The sequence below is a fragment of the Phyllobates terribilis genome, unplaced genomic scaffold (assembly GCF_046119375.1).
Source record: "Phyllobates terribilis strain yellow unplaced genomic scaffold, ASM4611937v1 Scaffold_1__5_contigs__length_1240528914, whole genome shotgun sequence".
Classification (NCBI taxonomy): Eukaryota; Metazoa; Chordata; class Amphibia; order Anura; family Dendrobatidae; genus Phyllobates; species Phyllobates terribilis.
The window spans coordinates 1001091425-1001108319 of record NW_027362761.1 but is presented as its reverse complement, the minus strand read 5'-3'; the positions used below and the strand labels follow the sequence as shown (position 1 = coordinate 1001108319).

At 42.2% G+C, this 16895-nt stretch overlaps 1 protein-coding gene across 1 annotated transcript in view; it reads right to left on the bottom strand.

The window, feature by feature from the left end:
• Nucleotides 1-16895, bottom strand: part of SCRG1 (stimulator of chondrogenesis 1) — an 83821-nt gene that overhangs the window by 4022 nt on the left and 62904 nt on the right. Inside the window, exon 2 of the mRNA XM_073656268.1 lies at nucleotides 2736-3014. Coding sequence (XP_073512369.1) covers nucleotides 2736-2986 — 251 coding nt within the window. The 5' untranslated portion in view covers nucleotides 2987-3014. The remainder of the gene's footprint in view (nucleotides 1-2735; nucleotides 3015-16895) is intronic.

The following is a 16895-nucleotide window of genomic DNA, read 5'->3' as shown; positions in this document are numbered from 1 at the left end:
ATGTGCGACCCATTATACTGTATTGAGGACTATGTGGGGCCCATTATTCTGTATGGAGGAGTATCTGGGGCCATTATTCTGTATGGAAGGCTATGTGGGGACCAATATTTTGTATGGAGTAGTATGTGGTGCCCATTATTCTGTATGGAGGAGTATGTGGGGCCCGTTATACTGTATGTAGGACTATGTGGGGCTCATTATACTGTATATTGGTTGGCCAGTAACTTTGTCCAAGTTTTTCATTTTGGCCCCATATGATGAGGATGTGGGTAAGTATGCTGGCCATTGTATTTAAGCCTCCTTTCTGCTTTAAACGTAGCATCACTTCCGGTTTCTGTTCTGTGCGGTCCACGCTGACACCCACGCCGATGTCGCTTCCTCTCGGGCGGCTCCATGGAGATGCATCTGCCCGGCAGGAAGTGATGCCAGGTTGCCATGCAGGGTGTTCTGGTCACGGTACCAACTGTTCACTACACAGCTTCACAGCGCACGTGCGGGGAACATAGCGCATGCGCAGTGAAGCTGGTAATCACGCAGCCTCACTGCGCAGGCGCGGGACCAGTGGCCTCACATGGACAAATGTGCATGCGCCCCACAATAATAGCGCTCGCCGGAAGCAATTTTCAAATACATGGGCAGCGCCAACCCATGACTGAATATGACAATCACACCCCTATGACTGAATGAGCAGGTAGAATCTAAGCATATTAAAGGTTATAAAATTATAGCTGCACCAATTTTAATGAAAAAAGCTTGTTAGTGATGCAAATTGCATTACTAACAACGTTATGGGGAAAGTGTAGAAGGTAGCTAGGACATGACAGGTTCCCTTTATGGCATCAGAAACTGCCACCAGTTCTCTTACCTGTCCAATACTAAGGAAATCCTGATAATACTATCTGTTTGGGGGACATGAGGATTGGAGTTTGGGAAACTCTGCTGAAGACTGTGCCTCAACTGATCTACCATTTGAGACTTGTGGCTATAACAACTCTAATACTGACGGATAGTAATAATCTTAGATTTCTTTAGGATACATCCACATGTCCGATTTTCTTGTGTTAGTGCTGTCCGCGGTTTTTGTGGATAGCACTCGTACTTATGATATTCTATGGGGCTGTGCACATGTCCATTCATTTGTTGGAGTATTCCACAGAAAATATCAGAGACATGTCTGATTTACATCTGAGCATCAGATCAAAATTGGCCATGCAAGTCTATGGGTCCGTGAAAAATAATCGAGTGCATGCCGATTTTCAAGGACTGTCAGGATGGAGACCGTGGAGAAACTTTTTTTTTCTCCACGTACGAGAAAAACTGATGACAGACGGATGACACTCTGATCCAACACTAATCAGAGTCTGATCAAAATAATGAGCCCATTTGTCTCATACATGAGAAAATCGGACGTGTGAACGAGCCCTTATACAGCTGTCTGTAGTCAGTATATGCTGGTATTGTTCCAGGCCCATATTTGAGGTGTTCCTTAAAGGGAAGCTGTCATATGAAAAAAACACTACTAATCTTCAGATAATGGGTTAATCTGCAGGTTAATAGCAATCGGAACCTGAACTTTATTCCCCCTGGCAATGGGTGGCACCAGTGCGGGTTCAGCCACCGCTCTGTGTATAGAGAGCAGTGGCTGTAGCTGTGCCCCTGACACTGACTGACAGCAGTATCACCATTAGGGCCGACTGTAAGTCAGAGCCGGGGGCGCGGTTACAGCTGCTGCTCACTATACACAGAGCGGTGACTGAACCCGTTCCAGCACCAATCCTGTGCCTGGAAGCCGAATGCTGCCGGGGGCAATAAAGTTCATTTCCTTTCGGCAGTGGGGCTCTCAGTGCGAGCACCGCACAGTGTCAGAACGCTATTAACCTGCAGATTAATCCCATATCTGCCGGTTAATAGCATTTTTTTCTCATGACAGCTTCCCTTTAATGTGGCAAATGTATGACTACTGTCCTAGAGCCCTATGAGCTCCTAGCTGCTGTTTCTTCTGAAAAGTTCCCACTTTACATACAGTTTCTTTAACAGAAAAACTTTTTTATTTCAGTTGGACTGGTTTATAAACAGGGAATGAATAGGATAGAGCTCACGGGGAATTCATGAAACAGTTAATAGTTGGATTTATGTATCCTGCTTCTCAGAGATAGGTAATATTCCTGAGTAATGTTTATTTTTATGTCGGCACAGCAAATATTTTTAATACACGCAGTACTGTGCAGCAGAACGGACTAGTTCTATATCAGTTTTCTTCTTGGTATAAAATCTAAATTGTGGAACAATTACAGAAGTATGATGACTTATCAGGAATGACTGATGCCCGCTTCCACTACAGACTCCTGAGTAAATCAGGCTAAGCCGGTGATACCAAAACTGAGCGGGTCAGGAAATATTTGCCATATTTAATTTATATGTATGCAAACAAAACCCATCATTCCTATAGCCGGCCCTTCCAACATTCCTCGTATGTGTTATTTTTTATATGTAATAAAAGCAATGAATCTGAGCTTGTGAGTTTGCAGGGACAAACGTCTTGGGATATTCATTAGAGCATTATATAATACAAAGAACAGGGTCATTAAAAGTGAAATGCAGGAAAGCAGATTTTGCTGCAGGCTTGCAATGGCTGATTACATGTTGGAGTAACCTGAATACGTCTCTCTGCAAAAGTTATATAAGCAAGAGATAAAAAAGAACTAATCAGAAATATAAAAGGAGACAATTCTTACTTTGGACAGCAGAACAGTTCATTAAAATTGCAATAACAGACTATCTCACATCCGGCTCCCTGCAAAAAGTGGTCCTGGAGGTTTCCATTCAGAGGAAGAAGATCTTCTACTCCTTCAGGGATACTGTGACAGTTTCGATCTTTTAAAATCTTTTTATAACAGGAGAGGCGGCCAGTGGGAGTGGCATTTATTTCACACATAGCAAATAACAGCAATGCTACTTGGACAACCTTCATTCTAATACTAAGCATGATGTCTACTGTTTTGGAGGGTTTCCACCTGAAAGATACAAAAAATAGTCCGTCTGTGAATGGTGTTGCTAGCAGGAAGGTTACAATGCAGTTTAATAATTCAGACAACCTCAGGAGCAGCGTGCATTTATTACCAGGCTTAGTTTATAAGATAAACAAGAAGTACTGTAAGTATGTATGGGCCAGTATTGGTAACCACAGGTAAGGTTGGTGTAAATTAGCTTATTTGCCAGTCGTATTATTTCAATATGGAGTAGGTCTCCAATTATCTTCCAATTGCACCCTTCCCATCAATCTATATTGATCTAACTTATGCATGGAAACATTGATCGGTGTTATAGTCAAGGTAGAATTTGTTCTGGATCGATATATGTAAAGGCCCCTGTGACAACACAGCTTCTAATCTTAATCAGCCAGACGTTAACAGATTTGTTAACCCAGGAGAAATACACTATTATCTTTGTGTTGACCTTTGAATGTACGTGTTTCTTTGGCTGGTCAAGAAGGACAGTGACTCAGTGTTTGTGAACAATGATGTTTGTTACTATGCTAATTGCATATTGTACTAAATTAGCAAGTTTATTTACAAGAGCAGGGGGATTTGCTCAAACAATGAGACTTGAGCAATGCACCTTTCCCCCTGACCTGTGACTGACCTTAGCCACATATGTAAATATAAAAAGGGTTTTCTATCTTACTACAAAGAGAATCAGAGAGACACTCGTCAGAACATCAGTTTGGTAGCATGGCTCGATCCAGAGAGATACAGATTTGGATTCTACATGATTCCGGCCTAAGGGTATATGGGCCTAACTGGAAGGATGCAGATCTGCTCCATTGACCATCAGAGAACCCATGGATACATTTGGGGAGACCAGGTTGGGATGATGAAGTCACCTGGCCCCAAGGATATGTTGTTTGGGGTTGCCATGTAGGACCCTCTGCTCACCTGGAACCCATGGAGACATTTGGAGAAGCCAGATTGGCCCCATGGAAACTCTCGGAGAGGCCAGAGTGTGACCCTCTGGTCTCCTGGCCTTGTACCTCGATGGGCGGTCAGCTTCCTAAGCTTGCCGCTACCTCCTCTCTGTGGGAGCCCACCAAAAACGGGGGGCCACTGGTTGAGGTAGTTGGCCCTGGAACTCCCAAAGTCGCAGCTATTCTACTCCCAGATGGGCCAGTGGAAGGAAGACTGTGTAATGTTGTACCATCTTAGGTATTAGCTGGGACTGTTCTATATGTTTATTGTCCATTTGGTGGTTCAATAAAGTAATGTCACACTATTGTACCCTCACCCTGTGTTGTCTGAGTAGTATTATGCCCACGGAAAACCCCGGGTCTTCACAGTCCCCATATACATTAAATAGCTATCGGCCCACAGATATCTTTCCTGACTCCCCCATACACAGGAACCTTTGCTCGGTCCAGTATGAGAGGGTTGATGTCAAAATCATCTGACAGCAGCTTATCTCCTTGCCAAACAAAAGGAATTGGTGACTGAATTTCATCTGCCTGATCCTTATGTCCCCCAATATAATATGTTGAGGGAACAGTTGGGAGACACCCATACACATCAGATGGTCGGCCGAAATTGGACGACTTTTCTATAAATATTCTATAATATTCAACTGATCCTCTTATTGGCCGGCAATCACAAGAAGCACGGTGCATAGGAGAAATTGGGAGAGTCAATCCCACACAAAAGGTTCCAAGGAAGTAGATAATCCAGAGCATTTCATTTTTCTATGGATTACTATTTGGATTAAAGCTGCTAGATTATAATGTCACGCTATACAGTAGGGAACAGAGTGGGATAAATGAAAGGAAAAAAATATGCAAAAATAATGTTTCAACAAAAATTGAATATATGAAGATGAGCACAAATAAAATTGCAACAACAGAGATTATGGGTACCCTAACGAAGGAGAATCGATATTTCCCCAAAATGTGAAGGTTTGTGGACACTGCAGGATTCCGTACGTAGCATTTGTGATGTCATACACTACTTCAGCATTCACCCTCGTGGTTACCAATAACTTCCATGGCTTAGATACCATATGCCTAATCTTTTTATGGAATATGTATTGAGGAATATGTTTTTACAATTTTGGAATAAACATTGATTTTATGTACTCAAGTGCTCATATTTGCTGCATCCCTGTGTGCTACTCTGAAGGATAGGACTATATATAAAGGGGCTGAGAGGACAGATATACTTCAGGATGGGGCTGTGTAATGAGGGGGCTGGATGGTGAAATATACTTCAGTTTTCTAAACTATTAAGTAGAAAGACATGGTGAAGTCATCCAGATACCTATAGCAGTATTATATCGAAGAGGTTTTATTATGTGGATGCACATTCTATTTTAATCCGATGAAGGGAAAGAGTGTACAGTAGTTCAAGGGAACCTGTTACCTTCAGAAATGTTTTATTTTTTTAATGGCTTTCTTGATCTCGAGCCATTTCGACTTGATGGTTGAAAAATCTGTAGGAAGATCAATCTTGCGCAAGCCTAGATATTTCCACCAAGGTCTTCTACACCATTATTTTGATTGGGTAAAGCCATTGGATTGCTGGTCTTTCTCTTGCATTGTTCCTTCTATTCTTCCGACACTTATGTTCTTCTCCAGTGATTGCTCTCTCCGTATGATGTGTCCAAAGTAGGCAAGTTGTAGCTTGGTGATCCTTGCTTTGAGTGACATGTTTGACTTGATGTTGAGGCGCTAATATGATACAAGATAAGTCTATCAATTTTCTTTTTGTTAAAATGTCTATCAATATCTCCTGTATACTTTGATTAGAAATAGGAGCAACTTTTTATTAGACTAGGCAGTCACCTTTATACCTTGTTTAGATCACCTGATAGGGATTAACAGGGAGAGACAGGGACAGCCATCGCTGAGTGGGGGCGCCAAAGACGCAATTTTAAGGTGCCAACCTCCACGCTTGGCAGGATTCAATTAGTGGCATATCAGGTTTTGTCAAGGCCATCATATCACTTTGGGAGCTCTATTGTCTTCTAATAAGACAACAAGATATTTTAATACACGGGATTTTTTGGTGTGTTTTTTAATCAACTAAATAAAATCTATTGTTTTAGAGAGAATATATGTTCACGCTTGATGTTTTCCAAAATTGATTTGTTTGTTCTTCTTTCCATCCATGGTATTGATAACATCCTCCTCGAGCACCACATTTTGAAATGATTGATTCTTCTTCTATCTTGTTTCTTAATCGTTCAGGTTTTGCATCTGTATGTTACCACAGAAAAGACCAAAATATGTATGAGACGGGTGTTCATCGCCAGTGAAATGTTCCTCGATTTGAAGACCTTGTCCAGTGACTTCATTGTTGATTTGCCCATAGCGATTCTCCTAATAACTCGTGGTGTCGTCACTGCATCTTGATCCAAGTAGGTTGAAGTCCTTTACAACTTACAGTTCACCACCATCCTTCTTAAATGTGTGCCAGTCATACCTGGCAGTAGTCAATATCTTTGTCTTCTTTGTGTTCAGTAGCAGTCCCATGTTCAAGCTTTCCATCTTGACACTCCGTAATATGTCCTTCATTCCATCTATTCTTGTTGCAGTCAATATTGTATCATCTGCATCTTTAAGATTGTTGATGATTAATCCAGCAATTTTGATTCTTTTTTCAGTAAGTCTAGCCTTCCTGAAAATAGCTGCTGCATATAAATTGAAGAGAAACGCTATTTACCTGCAGCTATAGGGATAATCAGTAGGTGAATAGCATTTAAACACTGTTTAGCCAACTTACTGGAAGTATGGCCAAAGGGAGAAGATGAAGTTTTATTCTCCCTCTAGCCGGCCACTTCCAGTCATTGGGCTAATGCAGTGCGCAGTTCCAGTCATGACTTACTACACAGTGAGCGCATTGTAATCACTCCCCGACACTTTGATTGACAGCCTGCTATGCAGAGTATATGGAGGATATTAACTCTGTAAGCAATATAAGATCGAGTACAGTCAGAGACTGTGACCTGGAAGTTCTTTTCAAACAGGACTTCTCAAGTCTTTATTTGTTGTGTGCCACTCCAGGAGTTCGGTTGCCACATTGGCGATGCCTCCCTCACAGGGGGTGATGCCATGCCTAGAAAAAAGGAGGGGTCCCCTTATCAGGTAACACCAGCATCCAACACATTTCCTGGCTCAAGACCAGAAGGGGGAGCTCTAACCCAGTTTCAGGGGAGCTTCCCCTTTAAATTGGAGCCTCGGAGGCGGGGTTTAGAGAAGTCGGTTGGAGTGAGAAAAGTCAGTTGGAGACAGGAGAGCGATGAGGGAGAACCTGGGGAGGGGAGCTGTGACCAAGCTCGCCCCAGAGAAAAGCGCCAGAAACCGGACACCGGAGTCCGTGGTTATTCGGGAACCGAAGTCCCGGCAGCTAAATCCGGAGGGCAAGAGACTGCAGGTCTCATGGCCCCACCAAACACCCGGCGGCTCAGCAGTATACTAGAGCCCAGAGCCGCCACGACGGAGTGACGCCTGAAAGAGGCTTGAGCTGCCTGCCATACGGGTGAGAATTTAATGATTGTTCAGGAAAGCTTTAGGCAGCAGGGCCAAAGAGGACAGCGCAGCAGGAAGGCCTACAACTCCACCTGGCGAGGTGGATTCCCAAATTGCTTCTAGGCCGCTCGGATCTCCATTATTTCCTGTTATCAGTGCCCCGGTCTGCTCCAGCAAACCTCAAGTAAAAGTAGAGGAAACTGCCATTCTTGTGTCGTCTGGTAATTATCTGCACCCTCAGTACTGCACCACAAAATCCATCCAATATACTGCCCTGGGGCCTAGCTCTGCCCGTGCGGATCTGCATTATCCAAGCTGCGTCACCATCAGCCCCAGTGGCCCCCCATAGCCGCACACCACGGGTGGCGTCACAAAACTTTTCCCCTAAACAAACTGTCCTTGTCCTTTTTATTGACCGCCTAGGGCCACAGACCGGGTCACGCCCCCGTTACAGTCCCAAGGAACCGACCGACCCGGTGGCAAGTACTCCACGGTCCTATGGGGCACTTCATTTTTACCTATAAAGGTAGAGGCTTTATATTCAGGCACAAATTACCTCTTCTATACTGAGCTCTAACTAAACATCAGCATTCCTGACTATGCTTATGTTATTCTACGAACTCAAAACAGAAAAAATGACTTGTGTTTCCCCACTCCAAAAGCTAATGTTCAATTGGAGGCTAGTATACTTCAATTGTAGAGTCAATTATATGGAAAGATACATTATTTCTCCTCAAATGGTCCTTTCTAAACTTGGTAAAATTTCACCAGTTGCCTTGGACAACTTGCTGTACCTGCACCAGAGAGTCTGCTACTCTCTCAAAGACCATGAGATATACTTTTGGGTCATCTTTTGGAGTGAAGTTTGTACTGATCAGTTGGTTGCACTCATCACTTCCTTGGTACGCCAGAGCTTTCTCCTGTAACTTTCCGAGCAAACATCGCCTCACCCATCATGATTATTTTCTCCATCGGTATGTGATTCATCAATCTTGCTTGACCTGGGCTTGTTGCCTTTGTTAACCTGAGTTAATGCTTATTGCTGCTATTAACTTAAATAGAATGAAAGGGTTAATTCTGCGCCGCAGTAGATCAAGGATGGAAGATGAAATGGTATCCAGAAATGGATGGTTCCAATGTTTCCTCTGGACACCTCCATCTCAGGCACATTGGCTTTAAGGGATGCTTCCTCATCCCCATTTCAAATGAGTCCATAAAATGGGAACCAGCCGCAGACTGCAACAAGGTTTCTGTAAATGGGACCTGGTTGCCAGTCGAATCCCTCAGTGACACCACTTTCCCCCCATATCCCAAAATAAAGGAAAGTCTTGTTGAATATTGGCACATGCGGGGTGTGGCCCTTACCAGAGTCCACAAACTTCCAGAGTTCAGGAGTCCAGTGAAAGCCCCAGTGGTGTACTCGCCATGTCCTGACTGCCAGGGTTACGCCCAGCTGAGCCAAGATCTTTGCCTTGAGCTTTCCGTACTCCTTGGTGTCCTGTAGGGTCAGAACATAATATGCTTTCTCCTGCTCCCCAGACAAATGTGGTCCCAAAACCTTCGTCCACTACTTCGGAGACAATTCCTCCTAGTCTACCACCCTCTCAAACACCGTCAGTCATCACCTCAAGTCATCTTTTTCAATGCCTCTTTTACCATTTTCCTCAGATGGTTTTTGTCACCTCGGTTTGAGGATGGTGCAGTTTCCCTGCCGCAGACAGCCCCTGCCATCTGCCCTTGGTGCCACTGCTGTTGCTGTATTTGTTTTTACTGCAGCTGGAATTGGTGCATCAGGAGTTTCTTGGTCTCCTGCTGGGTCTGCTGTTGCTGCTGCTGCTGGATATTGGTTTGAATCAGCTGTTTAACAGGCTCCTCCATTTTGTCTGACCGTGCTTGCAGCACTGTAGCTGCCTTCGCCCAGGACATAAAATATTTTATACACAATCACCAGTGCTCCTTTGGATTCATTGCCCGCACTCCAATCACCAGTTGTAGGGAATCAGCTCTTTGGCAGTCAGTAGCCTTTACACAGGCACGCAGTTTCTTGGCTCAAAAAGGAAAGTGTATGTTATGCTAGTGTATGTTATCATTCAGGATAATCGGTAAATCTAAATACTGCAACTGACCCGGCTGGTTCCTGCACAGACTAGAAATCCTGACCTCGCAGTCAATAGTGGTTCCTGCATGAGCTGAGATCACCCTAACCACAGTCTAGAAGATAGCAACTCAGACCTATGCTGCCTAAAAGGCAGCGCATCACATTCCTCCTAAAGAACCTGAGGGCAGAGCAGAGTATGAATTACCTACAAAAGAAAGAGAAAGCGTGCTGAAAAAAGAAAAAGATCCCAGAGTCAGTAAAATAAACCACAAAGTGCAAAATAAAGTATAAAGTACGTACTGTTAGAAAATATGCTGCCTGCTTCCTAAAAAGAAACAGAAGGTAGATGCAGAATAAAGAACAGAAACAGCAAGGAGAAAAACCATAGCTGGAATTTCACTGACTGGCTTTAAGCTACCACAGAATGGCTGAACATCCACAAGAAACTATCACCAGAAGGAAATGGCAGCAGAGGGACAAAATATAAAGCTGCACCCGAAAGGTGATAGAGCAGACAAATGAAAATATCTTTGTTATACTAATCAGACAGCAGCCAGAATAACAGAATCTAAATAACCGGAGAAAAGTTGTGTCTGCTGTGGTTTGGCGAACAGAGATGCCGACCACAAAGCGCAGGCTCAAGGGTTCAAATCCAGGAGTATGACAGTTTATTAAACTTTGTAAACTTTCAGCCCATAACAAAGCAGCTTTTCCTTTAGCATAAAGGCAAACAGAAGAAAATAGCCAGTCCATGTAATAGCAGTACGGGTTCACCCGTTTAACAGTACAGTCCAGTCTCAGTCTCTCAGGTCTTGTCAGAGAGAACAACACCAAAAAGTCTTACAATCTCTCATTCACAGACACAATTCCCATAGGTGTTTCCACCTCTACACCCAAACACTTGTGAGCAGCTCATCTACACCTGTCAGATTGTAGGATGGGAATGACCGATCCAACCTATATGTACCAGCCATTCCTGAAACCTGGACCCATGCTGACCCATTAAAGAAATCTCTCAGCACTATCTGTGCTGGAGCCTTCTTTACAGGTTTCACATCGCCGAGAGGGCAGGCACCTCAGTGAAGCATATACTCCATCAAGGGCTCATCCAGATGCAATTTTACAATATATATCAATTATACCTCCCCACCATCTTGGAACCAGTGGGACAGTCCCGCACTGGAGGAGATGTCCCAAGTTCAGTTGTGTCCTCAGGTGGAGTCAGGACAGACTTTATATACTGTACTCATTGCCCTTGTTAGACTGCAATTTTCCAACATGTCATTGATCCAAAACACACGGGTAAAAGTGATTCAGTGGCCAAATATGTCTCCTGATCTGAACCCAATTGAACATCTATGGGGAATTCTGAAGAGACTGGAAAAAGATAGATATTGCAATAATCACCAAATTGTTCATTCTATGCCTTAACAGTTATGGAGGTCATACGCAATAATTGATGTATTAGTTTTTGATGTGGGGTGTATTCATTTTTGCATCAACTAAGTTGAGTAAAACTGAAGATTTTGCAATAAAAGTTACATTATTAACCTTAGTTTCATGTTATGAGTTAAAAAAATGTCCTATGAAACTCAGTCTTCTCAAAATTTTGAAAAACTGTTCTTGTGTTCAGTGAGATATTGATTAAAATCTTACTTTTGAAAGTTGGTGTACTTTCTTATAATGATCACTGTGTATATATATATATATATATATATATATATATATATATATATATATATATATATATATAATTATTTGTTCCCTATCTCTTTTTGTAAGTTTGCCCACTGACAAAAACATGAACAGTCTATAATTTTAAGGGTAGGTTAATTTTAACATTGAGAGATAGAATATCCAAAAAGTATAAATTAGATATATTTATTTGCATTTAGCAGTGAGAAATAAGTATTTGATTCCTCTGGCAAACAACACTTAATATTTGGTGGTAAAACCCTTGTTGGTAAGCACAGCAGTCAGACGTTGTTTCTAATTGATGATGAGGGTTGCGCACATGTCAGGAGGAATTTTGGTCCACTCCTCTTTGCAGATCATCTCTAAATCATTCAGATTTTGAGGTTGTCGCTTGCCAACTCGGAGCTGTAATTCCCTCCATAGTTTTTCTATGGGATTAAGGTCTGGAGACTGGCTAGGCCACTCCATGACCTTACTGTGATTCTTTTTGAGCCACTCCTTTGTTGCCTTGGCTGTATGTTTTGGGTCACTGTCTTGCTGAAAGACCCAGCCATGACCCATTTTTAATGTCCTGGCGGAGGGAAGGAGGTTGTCACTCAGGATTTTACGGTACATGGCTCCATCCATTCTCCCACTGATGCGGTGAAGTAGTCCTGTGCCCTTAGCAGAGAGTGTTATGGAAGCCCAGGTTGCTTCGATAGCAGCCTTCAGCTCGTCTGCATTGTTGGGTCTGGTGTCTCTCAGTCTCTCATCTTCATGACAATACGCCATAGATTCTCTATGGGGTTAAGGTCAGTCGAGTTTGCTGGCCAATCAACCACAGGGATAGTGTTGTTTTTAAACCAGGTATTGGTACTTTTGGCAGTGTGGACAGGTTCCAAGTCCAGCTGGAGAATGACATTTCCATCTCCATGTCGGCAGAAGGAAGCATGAAGTGCTCTAAAATTTCCTTGTAGATGGCTGTGCTGACTTTGGTCTTGATAAAACACAGTGGACCTACACCAGCAGATGACATGGCTCCCCAAACCATCACTGATTGTGGAAACTTCACACTAGACCTCAAGCAGCTTGGATTGTGTGCCTCTCCACTGTTCCTCCAGACTATGGGACATTGATTTCCGAATGAAAATTGGAACTCTGGGACCTTGTGGAGTGTGTCAATGACTGCCTTCTGGACATGTGTCAAGTCAGCAGTCTTCCCCATGATTGTGGAGCCTACTGAAACAGACTAAGGGACCTTTTTAAATGCTTAGAAAGCCTTTGCAGGTGTTTTTTGTTAATTATTTTAATTTACTGAGATAATGACTTTTGAGTTTTCATTGGCTGTAAGCCATAATCATCAACATTAATTTAGTGAGATGCACACATATATACAGTACAGACCAAAAGTTTGGACACACCTTCTCATTTAAAGATTTTTCTGTATATTCATGACTTTGAAAATTGTACATTCACACTGAAGTCATCAAAACTGTGAATTAACACATGTGGAATTATATAATTATATACGTAACAATAAAAAGTGTGAAACAACTGAAAATATGTCTTATATTCTAGTTTCTTCAAAATAGCCACCTTTTGCTTTGATGACTGCTTTGCACACTCTTGGCATTCTCTTGATGAGCTTGAAGAGGTAGTCACCGGAAATGGTCTTCCAACAATCTTGAAGGAGTTCCCAGAGATGCTTAGCACTTGTTGGCCCTTTTGCCTTCACTCTGCGGTCCAGCTCACTCCAAACCATCTCGATTGGGTTCAGGTCTGGTGACTGTGGAGGCCAGGTCATCTGGCGTAGCACCCCATCACTCTCCTTCTTGGTCAAATAGCCCTTACACAGCCTGGAGGTGTGTTTGGGGTCATTGTCCTGTTGAAAAATAAATGATGGTCCAACTAAACGCAAACCGGATGGAATAGCATGCCTCTGCAAGATGCTGTGGTAGCCATGCTGGTTCAGTATGCCTTAAATTTTGAATAAATCCCCAACAGTGTCACCAGCAAAGCACCCCAACACCATCACACCTCCTTCTCATTGCTTCACGCATGTAGAGTTCATCCGTTCACCTTTTCTGCGTCGCACAAAGACACGGTAGTTGGAACCAAAGATCTCAAATTTGGACTCATCAGACCAAAGCACAGATTTCCACTGGTCTAATGTCCATTCTTTGTGTTCTTTAGCCCAAACAAGTCTCTTCTGCTTGTTGCCTGTCCTTAGCAGTGCTTTCCTAGCAGCTATTTTACCATGAAGGCCTGCTGCACAAAGTCTCCTCTTAACAGCTGTTGAAGAGATGTGTCTGCTGCTAGAACTCTGTGTGGCATTGACCTAGTCTCTAATCTGAGCTGCTGTAAACCTGCGATTTCTGAGGCTGGTGATTCGGATAAACTTATCCTCAGAAGCAGAGGTGACTCTTGGTCTTCCTTTCCTGGGGAGGTCCTCATGTGAGCCAGTTTCTTTGTAGTGCTTGATGGTTTTTGCAACTGCACTTGGGGACACTTTCAAAGTTTTCCCAATTTTTCGGACTGACTGACCTTCATTTCTTAAAGTAATGATGGCCACACGTTTTTCTTTACTTAGCTGCTTTTTTCTTGCCATAATACAAATTCTAACAGTCTATTCAGTAGGACTATCAGCTGTGTATCCACCTGACTTCTGCACAACACAACTGATGGTCCCAACCCCATTTATAAGGCAAGAAATCCCACTTATTAAACCTGACAGGGCACACCTGTGAAGTGAAAACCATTTCCGGTGACTACCTCTTCAAGCTCATCAAGAGAATGCCAAGAGTGTGCAAAGCAGTCATCAAAGCAAAAGGTGGCTACTTTGAAGAACCTAGAATATAAGACATATTTTCAGTTGTTTCACACTTTTTGTTAAGTATATAATTCCACATGTGTTAATTCATAGTTTTAATGCCTTCAGTGTGAATGTACAATTTTCATAGTCATGAAAATACAGAAAAATCTTTAAATGTGAAAGTGTGTCCAAACTTTTGGTCTGCACTGTATATATATATACAGTACAGACCAAAAGTTTGGACACACCTTCTCATTTCAAGATTTTTCTGTATTTTCATGACTATGAAAATTGTACATTCACACTGAAGGCATCAAAACTATGAATTAACACATGTGGAATTATATACTTAACAAAAAAGTGTGAAACAACTGAAAATATGTCTTATATTCTAGGTTCTTCAAAGTAGCCACCTTTTGCTTTGATGACTGCTTTGCACACTCTTGGCATTCTCTTGATGAGCTTCAAGAGGTAGTCAATGGAAATGGTCTTCCAACAATCTTGAAGGAGTTCCCAGAGATGCTTAGCACTTGTTGGCCCTTTTGCCTTCACTCTGCGGTCCAGCTCACCCCAAATCATCTCGATTGGGTTCAGGTCTGGTGACTGTGGAGGCCAGGTCATCTGGCGTAGCACCCCATCATTCTCCTTCTTGGTCAAATAGCCCTTACACAGCCTGGAGGTGTGTTTGGGGTCATTGTCCTGTTGAAAAATAAATGATGGTCCAACTAAACGCAAACCGGATGGAATAGCATGCCGCTGCAAGATGCTGTTGTAGCCATGCTGGTTCAGTATGCCTTCAATTTTGAATAAATCCCCAACAGTGTCACCAGCAAAGCACCCCCACACCATCACACCTCCTCTCCATGCTTCTCGATGGGAACCAGACATGTAGAGTCCATCCGTTCACCTTTTCTGCATCGCACAAAGACACGGTGGTTGGAACCAAAGATCTCAAATTTAGACTCATCAGACCAAAGCACAGATTTCCACTAGTCTAATGTCCATTCCTTGTGTTCTTTAGCCCAAATAAGTCTCTTCTGCTTGTTGCCTGTCCTTAGCAGTGGTTTCCTAGCAGCTATTTTACCATGAAGGCCTGCTGCACAAAGTCTCCTCTTAACAGTTATTGAAGAGATGTGTCTGATGCTAGAACTCTGTGTGGCATTGACCTGGTCTCTAATCTGAGCTGCTGTTAACCTGCGATTTCTGAGGCTGGTGACTCGGATAAACTTATCCTCAGAAGCAGAGGTGACTCTTGGTCTTCCTTTCCTGGGGCAGTCCTCATGTGAGCCAGTTTCTTGCAGCGCTTGATGGTTTTTGCATCTGCACTTGGGGACACTTTCAAAGTTTTACCAATTTTTTGCATTGACTGACCTTCATTTCTTAAAGTAATGATGGCCACTCATTTTTCTTTACTTAGCTGCTTTTTTCTTGCCATAATACAAATTCTAACAGTCTATTTAGTAGGACTATCAGCTGTGTATCCACCAGACTTCTGCACAACACAGCTGATGATCCGAACCCCATTTATAAGGCAAGAACTCCCACTTATTAAACCTGACAGGGCACACCTGTGAAGTGAAAACCATTTCCGGTGACTACCTCTTGAAGCTCATCAAGAGAATGCCAAGAGTGTGCAAAGCAGTCATCAAAGCAAAAGGTGGCTACTTTGAAGAACCTAGAATATAAGACATATTTTCAGTTGTTTCACACTTTTTTTGTTAAGTATATAATTCCACATGTGTTAATTCATAGTTTTGATGCCTTCAGTGTGAATGTACAATTTTCATAGTCATGAAAATACAGAAAAATCTTTAAATGAGAAGGTATGTCCAAACTTTTGGTCTGTACTGTATATATATATATATATATATATATATATATATATATATATATAAAAACACACATTCAGTACTGGCCAAAAGTTTGGACACACCTCATTTAAAGACTTTTCTGTATTTTCACGACTATGAAAATTGGACATTCACACTGAAGGCATCAAAACTATGAATTAACACATGTGGAATGATATACTTTTTTTTTGTTAAGTATATAATTCCACATGTGTTAATTCATAGTTTTGATGCCTTCAGTGTTAATGTACAATTTTCATAGTCATGAAAATACAGAAAAAATCTTTAAATGAGGTGTGTCCAAACTTTTGGTCTGTGCGATATATATATATATATATATATATATATATATATATTGCATGTATGTTATAATCATGAATGAATGAGCTTCACAATATACAGAACACTGATAAAAAACATGATTACACTCAACAATGAAGGGCTCAGTTACACCACCTTCTGCTTAAAAACGATACTGCATCGGAATATTTTCTGCATTTGTTTGGATCAGCAACTGAATTTTAAATTCATGCAATGAACTAGGATGACCAAGGACAAGGAATACATGGATTTTTCCTCATGATATTTTCTCATGATATTTTCTCACTGATAAATGCTGCTTTTGATCCTTGGGAAGAAACTGCTTGATTTCTGTGCATCATTTCTAATACTTCCTCTAAACAAAATTATATTTCTACAAACTAAAGGGACTGTTCAATTCTTGTACAACCCCTTCTTAAATCTTGTAGTTTCCCCTGTAAAATAAAAAAGTATAGTCATACTTCCCGCACCAGCGCCATTCCAGTTATATCTGCCAACGCTCGCATGAAATTGTTATGCCGCGTCAGTGCTGTAGCCTATTAGCGGCTGCTGATGGGCTACAGCTCAAATACTTTCCCCCAAAGTCAGGGGTTTCATCTGAGGGAAATGTCAGCGCTGCAGCCCATCAGA